Consider the following 13,177-nt stretch of genomic DNA (forward strand, 5'->3'; position numbering starts at 1 on the left):
GTGTGCCGCCATACCCAGCTCAATGCAGGTTTTTTGACTATCATTTTAACTGTATGCTGTACTTGTGATGCGGTGATCACATGTTGCTGCTCAAGGACCACCTCCTGTACCCTGCAGGGCACTTGCTTATCTAGAAGTGCCATTATACATTGTGAGTGCAAAAGCGAAAGTTCATGAAGACTTTACACATACAGGGCATGGTGGTGCACAGCTGGAACCTCAGCACTCGGGATGAAGGCGCACAACAATTAGGAATTCAAGTCCAGCCTTGATTATATAGGGAGTTTGAGGCTAGTAAGGGCTAAATAAATGAAACACCATCTCAAATATGTATGTAACAATAATTAAAGAAAAAGAGGCTGTGACTCTGAAAGACAGTGAGAGCTACATGGAAGGGGTTGGAAGGAGTAAAGGAAAGGGAAAATTATGTAATTATATTATAATCTCAGAAACTTGAGCCGGGTGGTGGTGGCGCATGCCTGTAATCCCAGCACTCGGGAGGCAGAGGCAGGCGGATCTTTGTGAGTTCGAGGCCAGCCTGGTCTACAGAGCTAGTCCAGGAGAGACACCAAAACTACACAGAGAAACCCTGTCTCGAAAAACCAAAAAAAAAAAAAAAAAAAAAAAAAAAAAAAAAAAAAAAACCTAAAAAATATTTTAAAGGAAGACTTTACATATATAATTAAAGTATGCATTCAGAAAACAGCATCATACTAAAAAAATACAATATCACAATATTAGTTCACGTTTTTCTGGAGACAGAGAAGCTGAAGAAATGAGATTAAAAGTTAAAAACAAAAAACCCAAATACCAAAACCAAGGTGAGACAATCACTTATTTATTGGACAGGGCAAGGTCATTTAAAGAGAGGAAACATATCCAAAAATGGGTTTATTGGTGTTACAGGCATCAAGGCTCACAAACAACAGTATTCAATACATCATGGAAACAGGTCACGTACAGCCAGGAAGATGCTGTCATGTCACTCAAAAGTATGCCACAAGTGCTTAGGAAGCAATCACTAGGGAGTAACTGTGCATACTTGTCACCAATTCCCAATCTTTATTCCCTGCAGCTGAGCTATTAGCCCATAGGATTTGGCTAGTTCCCTGGTTATGAAGTGTGTTCCTGCGTTCTGGAGAACTCTGATTGTATGTCTCCTACTTTTTAATGTCACTGAAATCATGTCAGTATAGGCTTACCTAGCACTAGCTCACAGCACTGTTTTTGAACTACCCTAGGCAGTAATGGACTATCGCACAGTATTGTAAATAATATTCTGTACTGAACACACTTAGCACTGTTACAATGCACCCATATCTTGTTAAGTTTTATAGTACCATATTTCAAGAAGATAGCAGAAATTCAATGAAGTCGATTTAAAAAAAAAAAATTGGGGATGTTTACCTGGCCTGAGGTATACAAGCTGTCCGCAAAGTTGGACATATCTAAAATTTACTATGTCAATTATTTGCCAAAAAATTTAGCATTATTTTTAGCAGGATTTTCTTGGCTGGGTAGGCAAGAATAGATTTGAATATCCACTGTAGAAACTAAATAAATGTTAGAAGCAGTATTACAGAATGGATGTTCGGCTAGAAGGGAAACTATTCTATGTAACAAGATTAATTGAGTAGTCTGTCAGGTATTGGCTTTCCCTCTTTAAATCCATTAATCTAGCAACTACTTTTTTTTACCGTGATACTGTGGATGAACCTAAGGCCTTGCATATGCTAGCCAAGCATTCTACCAGATTAACAATCCCAGCCCCTCAACCTCTTCCTCTCACTGTACTGGGCTCTGGGTTCTCAAGACGAGTGTTCACTCCACATAGAAAACCATATTTAGGAATCTGGTCACAACGACTAAAATACTGCATGAATTCATTTTTAGTAAATGATCAGATTATACATATGTAGACTATTAGTTCCCTAGGACCTGACTGGGACACACTGGGAGGAAATCAGAGGTGACTACTAAAGAATACGGGGCTTCATTAAGGGTAGTAAAATGGCCTAGATTTATCATGTAGTTGCACAACTTTGCAATTAGATTAAAAGTTACTTAATTGTATGCTTTTAAATTTGTATAACTTCTTTAAAGGTAAGGTCTCATAGTGTATCTCAATCTGGCCTTGAGTTTGTGTGACAACTTTCCTGCCTTGGCCTCCTGAGTGTTAGGATTACAGGCGTGAGCCGCATCTAGCAACTATGCCCTTTAAAAGAATGAAATTACAAAGCATGTAGATTAATTCTCAGTTAACATTGATATGAAAACACGTTAAGAAGGAAGACAGTCCCCAAAGAGAAGAAAATGAGAGGCTCTTCAATCAAGTACTAGTCAAGGAGAATGGGAGAAAGGCTTGATGTGCAGCATGCTTCCTGCATGCCATTTGGATTTCACTATCATCACGTTAGTTCTTAGATTCACTTTTTCTGGGGGGTTGGAATTAAGACAGGGATTCACTAAGATAGCCCAGATTTGCCCCCAAACTGGTGATCCTGCTTCAGCCTCCTAAGTGCTAGGATTACATGCACATGCCACCACACCTGGCTTGACTTCACATTTTTAGACTGTTTCTAAATTATTGTAGGCGATCAGTAGATTTCCGAGTTGTTCTCATTAGAGAACAGTGTCAGTGCTACACAGACTTGGAAAAACAAAAGAATCACAATCCAAATGCCAAGGGGATGTAGCTCAGTTTGTAGAGTGCTTGCTTGGCATGCATAAGGCCCTGGGTTCAATCACCAGGACCCAGAAAACCAGGTATAGTGGCAGCACCTATAACCTTAGCACTGAGGAGGTGGAGGCATAAGGATCATCCTTGGCTACATAGTGAGGTTGAGGCTAGCTCAGGTTATGTGAAATCCTCTTTACAAACAAAAAACAAAAACAACAAAAACAAATCAATGACAAAATAATCTTGTCCTTTGAAGCTGTGCATTAACAGGTAGAAAGGCTGAGGTTCATTCCTAATGAAAAAATGCCACCAAGTGTGAGAACATTTGGATAGCAAGACCCTGCCTGAAACAAACAAACAAAAAAGCTTCAGGTGGGTTTCCTATCAAAATCCGCAGAGTTATTCCCTTTACACCTATATGATTTAACAAAATTAATATGTTGGTGCTTGTGGAAAGCAATAGTCTCTACGAAGTAATGTTGAGCTTCTTAGTTTCCTAGCTAAAAAAGCTCCTCCAACTTTCCTAAGAGTAAAACGCTGTTTCTGAAAACATTCAATGCTGTGTCCTTATGCTCCCCTTCAGCACCATAGTGAAGATGGAAAACTCCAAGCCAGCTTGCAATCAGAAGCTACGAAGCAACTTCTTAAATGACCTTAATTTTCTAAGAGAATTGAAATAGATTAGCTCCAAATATTTAGAACATATTTGGCCCAATTTCTTTGCATATGCCTTTAGATTAAGTGAGACATTTCCTTATTTTCACTAATTTACCAGTTTAGTATGAAATAAATAAGTCAACAGACTTTGAATGAGTGAAACTGGCTAATGACAATCAGTTTTCCTCAATCAATACTAATCTACACAGGCAAGATAATGAAGTCACAAATTGTCTTTTTGGTCTACTTTCAACTAGTCTTACATTATATAATGAGTGAAAATTTTACAACAAAACAACAGGAGTAATTTCACAGCAAGATGAACTTGTTAAATATATATGTTATGATAGAATTTCTGACACAAAAACTGCTCACTGCACACAGAATCTCAGAAGTGATGAAACGAGACAGCTAATGTTAGAAGGTATCTGGGAGTAGGGTCTGGAGAGAAACCATTGATAAAGTAAAAACTGGCAAGTATCCGTAAAAGCAGAGTCACTCTTTAGGAAACCTAAGAAAAACTGCAAAGTCACCATTCTGGTCTTCTTAAAGAAGTCGGTCTAATAAGAATTGAAGACCATTTGACTCTTGTGCTGCAAAATGCAGGTGTTACATGGTAATTTCAGGACTCCTAAAACCTGTAGTGCAAAAGAAAAGAAATCTATGAAAATAAATAATCACAAAAATCCCAACGTTTTTCTGGGAAATGTGTTCAAAACAGTGACTTTTACAAAACATGGGAATTGTTTCAAATGAACAAAAAAAAACCTCTATACGAAACTTCAAAGACTCATTTCACAGATAACTTATACACCATTTGATTTCAACAATGTACAAACAAGGGCCATAGATTATTGTAATTAGCTCTGAAATAGCAATATAAATACTGATGTTGGGGGGAGTGTTTGACACCCCAAACTCCAATACTCAATTCTGTGTCTGTCCTGTTATTTAATTTGTAAAAAGCTTAACGGCGCAGTGAGTCAAACTTTCGTAACTTCAATGACGTGTTAGAGGACAATGCATCGAGGTTTGAAGAATTTGTTGCATCCGAAGGCCGGAACAGTACTCGGCCACGATGATTAAATACATAAAAAGATGGGTGATTCCTTAAGGTATCAAATGTCCTTAAAAAGAAAAAAAAAGCACCAATTTTAGATAATCCTTTATAAAAGCACATTTGGAAAATAAGCAGGCTTCTAGTTAATTATGAATTTGCTGTGAATTATATTTTAAATAGGAATAAATCTGAGATTAGACTACAAATGGTAATCACACTGTATTGCATATTTTTACTCTACAAAGACTATAAGAAACTTGGAAATGACCATAAAGTTCTCAGATTTTTTCTTCAGGGATTCATTCCTTCCAGGATGCCTATCAATGATAACAAATACTAGATGAACTTCAGTTATCTCTATAAATTTAACAGTAGCTTATGATAAATCATCTTTCAAATGCTAGCATATAGACTGTACCTCTGATTATTCTCCCTTGGCCATAGGCTGTAGACATTTCAAGGATTTGTTTTTCAGGTACAGTGAAAAATTCCTTTTGGCCTTCTGTATGGACTATTGGCCAAATGCAACTATTTTGCTGCCCCCTACTTGATGCCATTTGGTTTGGCTCTTTTCTTTGCTGGCCTCTTGTCTGAGAGCCTTCAAAGACTTTCCCAGTAAGATTTGTATCATATAAAAAAGTCCATAAATGTCCTGAGATATGAGCTTTTAGTGTTTGCTTTTAAATATTATTTTCTTGAAAAGAACCAGAGAATCTTCCCTTTATGGAAAAAAATCTCAGTTAGCCCCACTTAACCACCCAAATGGAAATGGGGGGGGGTTGGAGAGGTAGTTCAAGGGTTCAGAAGGTATACTGTTACTACAGAGCACCAGGGTTTTGTTCTCAGCATCCATGCTGGGTGGGTGGCTCATAAGTGCCTTTAACTCCAGTTCCAGGTGTATCCAATTCTCTCTGGCTTCCGCGGGCACCTACATGCACATAGTGCACATAAACTCATGTAGCCACATATACATAAATACAAAATAACCTTAAAATAAATTGAAATAATGAAGAAAATGGAGGGGGAGTAACTTCCTCCAGTGTAGAGATATTTACTGAAAATATTGTAAAGGGCTATTTTTCTAGATAAAGAAGGTAGGGAAAGCCCAGAAATGGAATTGAACAAACTGAAGTAAAAATATGAGGCAGGCAAGCAAATAGAAAACAGGAGAAACATGCAGAATAATGATGGTATTAATCCAGAAAAATAGAAAAAGGGCTGAGGGTACTCCTTAGGTTCAAATGACAGAGGAAACAGAAAAGTCAGTTATTCTTCCAAATTCTAAGCTAGGACAAGAGGATAAAAGAAAAAGAAGGAAGACACAAGGAGGTAGAGAGGAGACAGGAGAGAAAAGGAGGGAATGAACCTAGTTAATGCTTCTGAGCTATTATCTTTCTATGTACCTATTTTCATCTGTCTATCACATTCTAACGAACCAGTGATTTTAGGCCACTAGCAGGAACCATAATCTAATACCTTGTTTTTACTTTTCTCCTCTTATGGTTTTGTTTTGTTTTGAAGCAGGGTCTTCCTAGACTCTCTTGGAACTCAAAATCCTTCTGTTTCATCCTTGAGAGTGCTGGGCTTACAGGCATGTGCCCCTATACCTGGCTTTCAACTTCGACTTGTCCTATGACACCAAATACTGACTTAGTACTTTTGCCTCATTACTCCTACATGATCAAACTACATAATGAAAAGATAAAAATGAAACCAACTTTTGTGTAGCTGAAATCACGCTGTAAATAATGTACAGAAAACAAATCTCTCTGAAGTTAAATGCTTCTGGAAAGGAACTTACTTATTCTTTAATTCTGAAGTGGCATCCATGTCTTTGAATTCCCCTGCGATATGAACTATGCCATAACAGGTAACTGCAAAGGCCAGAAGTGTTTGAAGAACTATCTGTGAGTATAAAGATGCAGATTAACAAACAGCACATAAACACTATTTGAAAAATTGACAATGTGCTTCCCCCAACCCCACCCCGCACTGTGCAAGTTCTAACAAGCATTCCTCAGTGCCACTGGCCAAAGAGTCACTTCTTGAAATGATTTACACTCAGACACAATGAAATCTCTTAAGTACAATAACACTTTTGATGTTTTAGGAAGTGAACTTAGCAACGTGCTCAGAGGAGCACAGTCACCAAGTACTAACTGGTACCAAGCCACTTAGAACTCAAGTACCAAATAGTGTCTGCTTCCAAGAGCAACTAAAGCTCTTCTTTGTTATTTTAGTACTGGTTAATATCAGAGAGGGCACAAAACATATGAGCAGAGTATAAAAAAAAAGCAATAAAAAGGTATCACGTACCTGCCAACCAACTACACTTTCAACCCTTGTCATTTTGAAACAGGGTCTCATTACATATCCCAAGTTGGCATTAAACTCACAATCCTCCTGCATTAGCTTTTCCAGATGCAGCAATTACAGGTATATGCCACCAAACCTGGCTTCTCAGAACCTTCCAAGTCCCTGTCCCATTATTTCCTTTCTTTCCTTCTTAAAGTTAACTATTATACTTAATTGTGTATTAATCAGTTCCTTGCTGTTCTTGACAATTTTCCTTCTGTTTTTAAACAATTATGGAACCTCTAAAACACATTATGGTTTACTTTTACTCATTTCAAATCTCATTTAAATGCACTCAGATACATTCTTTTGAGTCTAGCTGTCGTCCCTCAACATTCTTTGTGAGATGCATCCCCACAGCAGCTGTCTATTCTTTTCATTGTGTTTAGCACTTAACATATGAAAACACCATGATTTATTTCATTATTGCTGGGAATGTGGGATGTTTCCTGTTATTTTTATAAGGCCAACATAAATATTTCTACATGTCTCCTGGTACACAGGAATGGAAATTCTGAGTACAGAGTATGTGTGTGTGTTCAGATTTATTACATAACACCAAACTGCTTTCCAAACAGGTTGTGCAAGCAACAGTGCTTAATTTAATGTTTGAAATTAACCAACATGGGATTATGGGCCTCTTTTCTTAATTATGATTACATAAATTTTTAAAATTTGCCAACTGAGAATCCTAAGAAGGTTATTTTAAGTAGATATAAAAATGCATGTATGTATGTATACATCTACTAAAAAGAAAAGGTGAGAGGAGGGTAAGTTAACAGCCACATATACCATATCTTTAAAAACACTTAGAGACATAATTAGCCACAAGCTAGTACTGTCTAAACCCAACAACATCTGAAAATTTACTTTACATTGCAACCACCAATCTACCAAAGAGATTGTTTTGTTTTGTCGGAGCTGAGGATCAAACCCAGGGCCTTGGGCTTGCCTAGCTGAGCTAAATACCCAACCCTTGTTTTTTTTTTTTTTTTTTTTTTTTTTTTTTATTAAGAGATTTTCTATTCATTTTACATACCAACCACAGGTTCCCTTGTCCTCCCTCCTCCCATCCTCCAGCCCTTCCTCCCAACCCATCTGCCATTTCCATCTCCTCCAAGGCAAGGTCTCCCATAGGGAGTCAGCAGAGCCTGGTACATTCAGTTGAGGCAGGTCCAAGCCCCTCCTCCCTGCACCAAGGCTGTGCAAAGTGTCCCACCATAGGCACTAGGCTCCAAAATGCCGGCTCATGCACTAGGGATGGGTCCCATTCCCACTGCCTGGGGGCTCCCTAAACAGTTTAAGCTAAACTTGTTGTTTTTTAAAACAGGGTCTCAGCTCAATGTTACTGAGGAAAACCTTGAACTTCTGAGCCTGTTTCTACATTCTAAGTGCTAGGATTATAGGCATGTGCCACCATGCCCAATTCATTGGGTATAGAGGATCAAACACAGGAATTTGTGTATGCCAGGCAGACACTGTACTGAATTACATTCCTAGCCCCAAGGAGATTGTGTTTCATATAACACAGCAAGAATGTGGTAAATCAATGAATTGTCATGAAAATATATCCCAGAAAAATGATGTCCAAGGAAAACTATAAAGTAGGTGTGGTGGCACATACTTGTAATCTCAGCACCCAGGAGATGAAGGCAGCATCAGAATCAAGATTTTCAAGGCCATTTTTGGCTACATACAATTTCAGTGGTAGCCTAGGCCACACAGCCTCTGTCTCCGAAATAAAACAAAAACCAAAGCTAGCTAATTCCAACAATATATATATATATATACACTTAGTATTGGATAATGAATTTGGGGACTCTTCCCTGGTGAAGACTATTTCTCCTGTTCTCAGCATTCCTTATTTATCTGTGCTTGAGGCCCCAGGGTCATCCCTTAAATCATACACATACAAGTAACATTATAGGAACTGAGCAGTTGTATTTATATATTTAAGAATATATAGATATATACATATGTATGTAACACAATTTAAGAAATAGAGGCCAGGAATTTGAGTGACATGGGAAAGGTTGGAGGGAGGAAAAGGGAAAATGATATAATTATATTTTAATTTCAAAAACAATTTTTAAAGTACATGTACACATACATAATGCTTTTATAAAGGATCTAGTTTCAACCTTATTTCATTGTTTATTTCACATTTATTTATAGGGAGGAAACATAGGTGCCATAGCATTAAGGGTTCAAGTCAGAGACTTGCAGAAGTTGGTTCTCTCCTACTATGTGGATTCCAGGGATTAAAGCCAGATCATCAGGCTTAACAGCAAGTGCTTTTACCCACTGAAACATCTTTACCACTGAGACATCTCACCAGTTCCCAAAAGCTGTTTCAATTAGGTAAAACAAAGTACACGTACCTAAGACAACACTGTGTATACATAGGAAAAATAGGAACAAGCCTAAACCCTGATAGCCTTTAAACTGTTACGAGTAAATGTGAAATTGCCAAGGAATTGGATCAGTTCTGTTACTGCTATTGTTTTAATTGTGTGTGATTAGTTTATATTTTTCACACCTATTGTTTAATTCTGTGACAAAGAACTTACTATTTTTCTAAGTTTAAATCTAATAGTAACACTAAATTATAAGTCAAGTGAGGACTAGGCATTAATTCAGGTTAAAAGCCACCTTCTTTGGTTTTTAATCATTGACTCCTGTCTGTAAGTACGTACTGTCAGCATTGCTTGTTTTTAAACTTCATTTTCAAAATCAAGAGGAACTGCTGGGCCAGTGAAATGGGTGAGTGGGTAAGGATGCTTGCCACCAAGCCTGATGACCTGAATTTTTTTTTTCCCTTGGGACCCACATGGTGAAAGAGAATTGACTCTTGCTGATTGTCTTTTGACCTACACACTTGGGCCGTAATAAAATATTGAAAAAGGAATTTTTATAAAAACTTGAGACAAATAAGAATTTTAAAGGCCATTTTATACTGTGGATACAAAAACTTCTAGAAAGGCCCCTTATTTCCTTCTTTAGTTTTTGTTGTTTTGATAAAGGGTCTTACTCTGTAGTCCAGGTTGACCTCAAACTCATAACAATCCTCATGCCTCAATCTCCCAAGTGCTGTGATTATAGCTGTGAGCTACCATGGCTGATAAAAAGTTCTAATAGAAAATCTTTAAGATTTCAAAATCTTTAGATTTTATAGAGTGATAAAAGCAGGTAACATCTGGGCAAGGTAACACAAGCCTTTAGTCCTAGCATTCAGGAGGCAGAGGCAGGGGCAGAGGCAGAAGCAGATCTCCGTGAGTTGGAGACCAGCTAGATCTACATAGCAAGTTCAAAGTCAGTGAGAACTACACAGTGAGACTCTAGCTCAAAAAAAGAAGCAGGTAACAGATGTCATATAATGCTTGAAAATGAAAAGAATACAATAAAATAACATAAAAATTACCACAAGCGAAGTGGTTGATTTTTAAATATGTATTTAATGGAATATAAACGACCAACTTACATCTATTGGTAGTGATTCATCTTCCTTTTCTGTTAGTCGCATATAAGAACGATCTATAAACCAGAAACATACCATTAAGGATATTGTAGCCTGTTTTCCTTTCTTAAAATGCAAGAAAATCAATATACCAAATAAGTGGCTGATTTACATGCTACATAAAGTAATGCTAATCCCAGATTCCTCAAAAACCTCTTCTAATGCAGTCAGCCTTATCTTTATGAATTAGTTTATGCTTGTCATGGCCTGTCTTTATCACCTTAACTGAGTGACAGATGGCCAAGTATGAAACTGAAATAACTAAGCATAATTTTTCATTCATTAGTATAGAAAATCTAGAAATTCTCAAACTTTCTTTCACTAAGTGGTCAAAGAAGTCATAATTATTTAACAGTCAACAGGACTACAAACATCGTCAATGCTGAATGACCCTGCCATTGTACAGTGAAGCCAAAGTGAAAACTGGCATGGGAATGTTTCTCTTCAGTGTAGTGGTGTAATCGGAGTTTCAGGACACCAATTTCTGTCCCTGCTACTACTTAATTCTAATGCTGCCTTAACTTCAGGAGGCAGCAGGGGTCTGAAGGATCAGGATTTGGAAACTGGGAACCCTGAGTCATACACAGCACCAGCTCTTCTATTTACTATAATTTACTGTACCTCACTTAAGACATCCTCAGCAACTCCAACATGTATTTCAATTGTAGAGTGTTAAGATATGAAAGTGAGCAGAGTGTTTCTTAGACGCAAAGAGCTACAGAACCAGTCAACTGAGTTTCCTCAGTGGTAAAATGGGAATGTGAAAGTTAAACAGGGTTTGTTTAGTGCAGGATCGCTGCACTGCCACAATAAAGGTCACTATGGCAGAGATGAGCATGCTACGACACCATAGGATGCTATCTGATGCCACATTTTCACATGACACAACTAGTGTCAAAGGTAATGCCAGACTTTTGCCAGCATGAGCATTACAGAGATCTTGCTGCAGTTAGTTACAAATCCACAAGGCATTCGAATCATGTGAAAAATATAAAATCCAAAATCTTAATTCTAAAGTAGGACAATTCATACTTCATAATATACTCTAGACTTAAAATACCCAAATTGTTTTAAGTGAATGTGGTATGACTCTGTTAAAAAGGTATGTTTCAGACAGAGCATATTTGAATTTACAGAACCTATAATGGCAGGAGTAAAGAGAAAACCAATCGAATATCAAAAGTAGTTTTGAATTAACCTTCTAATGTCCCACTTCTAGCTAGCTTTCTTGTTTGAATGAGGTCTAACATGGCACTTTAACACTAGCTGGGCATTTCTTCATTGTTGAAACGAGGATGTTGGACTTCAAGCAAGGGCCTTCTTTGCACCATGACTGTATAATAGAGCCAAAGCTTACTTTGAAAATAACACAGTACTCCAGTGTATGCTAATCTCCTCCAGGACAGTGCCTCACAAACTAATGTGCACGTAAATCACCCAGGGATCTATTAAAATGAAGATCTGATTCAATAGGTCTGAGGTGGAGCCTGAGTGTCTACTAACAAGCTCCCAGGTGATGTCCATGACGCTGGCCTATTGACCACACTACGAGCAGCAAGGCTCTAAGACACTTTCTGCGGGTCCCACCAAATTACTACTCCCCATGAGCATTTATACACACACACACACACACCCGTTTGCATATGCATATTATTTTACTGTAATTATTTCTTGTAATTATTTCTCCACTAGCCTAAGAACTCCCTTATGGCATCGCGGAACCTCTAGCATCTAAAAGCAGAAATAACTTCAATCATTGAGCTGAGAAAAAAATTAAAACCCACCATATAGCACGTTATCTTCTGCCCAAGGTCACACAGATTTAACAGTTAAGCAAAATTTTAACGACCAGCCCTTTAATGTTACCGGTCCACTGCTCTTTCCCGTGTCACACTGCCTCCCTGAGGCAAATGGTCACTTAACTTCTCAGACTCTGCCTGGACAGCAGAGCGCCCAGGATGCTGTCGACCTGTCATGAAGCCACAAGCATTCAAAGTTCTCAATCCCACACTTTGTCCGATCCGCTTTATGCTGGATCTGACATCTCGTGTCTTAAGTTCTGAGACAGACTCCTGCTCTGAATCCTTTCTCAAACATCAGCAACCTCTTCTAACCTTTCTGCAGTCTAGCTGTTGCACACCCCTCCAATTTTAAGCTTTCCACCGAGGACCCTGAACTGCTTTACTTAGTCACCCCAAACTATACGGTCTCTAAGGGCTGTTCCTCCTGCACTGGGTCCGACAGTTCCTCAGGGGAGCGCCCCCACACAGCCCTAGGTGTCCCACACGCGACAAGTCCCCGTCCTTCATGCACTTACGCTGAGCAGCTGAAAAGGCAGCATGGGCTAGGGCAAAGAGGCCGACGCCTACAAGTCCTTTCCACAGCGATGGCGCCATGATTCGGAAGGAGCGGCAGCCCAACAAAAGGAGGCGAAGGGCGGTTGAGCTATTCCTCCTTTCACCGGCGGGCGTCCACGCGGCGCAGGAACATGACGTCACCAAAGCCCTGGGCGCGAAGTGCCGGGTGGCGCAAAACTCAGTGAGCCGTGAGAAGGAGGAAAAAGGAATGCTGGGAAGAAGGAGAAAGCGACACGGAAAAAGGTCCTCAGGGCCTCCTTCGAGTCTGCGCAGTGCCGCTTCTCTCCGAGGGGCGGAGCTGAGCCGAGGGCGTGAAAGAATAGGCCAAGCGAGACCAATGGGGAGGCGCAGGAAAGTGCCAGCAAATAAGCGCGGGACTTGGAGAAGGGGCGGGACTTACGGAAAGGCCCAGGAGGAGAAGAGGGTGGGGCTGGTGGCAAAGGATGTGGGTGCAAGATCAGAATCCTATCAGTTTGTATTTGTAAGTTGGCTAGTTAGTTGGTTTGGTTTTCTTTCGAACCCAAGTCCTTTGCTTTCATTAAGTCTTCCCT

At 39.1% G+C, this 13,177-nt stretch overlaps 1 protein-coding gene across 1 annotated transcript; it reads right to left on the reverse strand.

Annotated features, from left to right (window-relative positions):
• Positions 1 to 817: 817 nt before the first annotated feature.
• On the reverse strand, positions 818 to 12,898 carry Mmgt1 (membrane magnesium transporter 1). Its single transcript, XM_028889892.2, has 4 exons — positions 12,587 to 12,898; positions 10,234 to 10,286; positions 6,199 to 6,302; positions 818 to 4,464 (listed from the first exon to the last, which is right to left on the reverse strand). Exons 1-4 carry the CDS (start codon positions 12,663 to 12,665, stop codon positions 4,305 to 4,307), a joined length of 396 nt encoding a protein of 131 aa, XP_028745725.1. The 5' UTR covers positions 12,666 to 12,898; the 3' UTR covers positions 818 to 4,304.
• Positions 12,899 to 13,177: the final 279 nt, after the last annotated feature.

Source organism: Peromyscus leucopus, chromosome X (genome assembly GCF_004664715.2).
Source record: "Peromyscus leucopus breed LL Stock chromosome X, UCI_PerLeu_2.1, whole genome shotgun sequence".
Lineage (NCBI taxonomy): Eukaryota > Metazoa > Chordata > Mammalia > Rodentia > Cricetidae > Peromyscus > Peromyscus leucopus.

Bases quoted from the DNA above. Each gene is read 5' to 3' on its own strand.
- Mmgt1 (XM_028889892.2), bottom strand. From the start codon at position 12,665: ATGGCGCCATCGCTGTGGAAAGGACTTGTAGGCGTCGGCCTCTTTGCC. The intron at 6,303-10,233 runs GTAAGTTGGTCG...TTATACTCACAG, and splicing joins ATGAATCACTACCAATAGAT to ATAGTTCTTCAAACACTTCT. The intron at 4,465-6,198 runs GTAAGTTCCTTT...TTTCTTTTTAAG, and splicing joins ACTTCAGAATTAAAGAATAA to GACATTTGATACCTTAAGGA.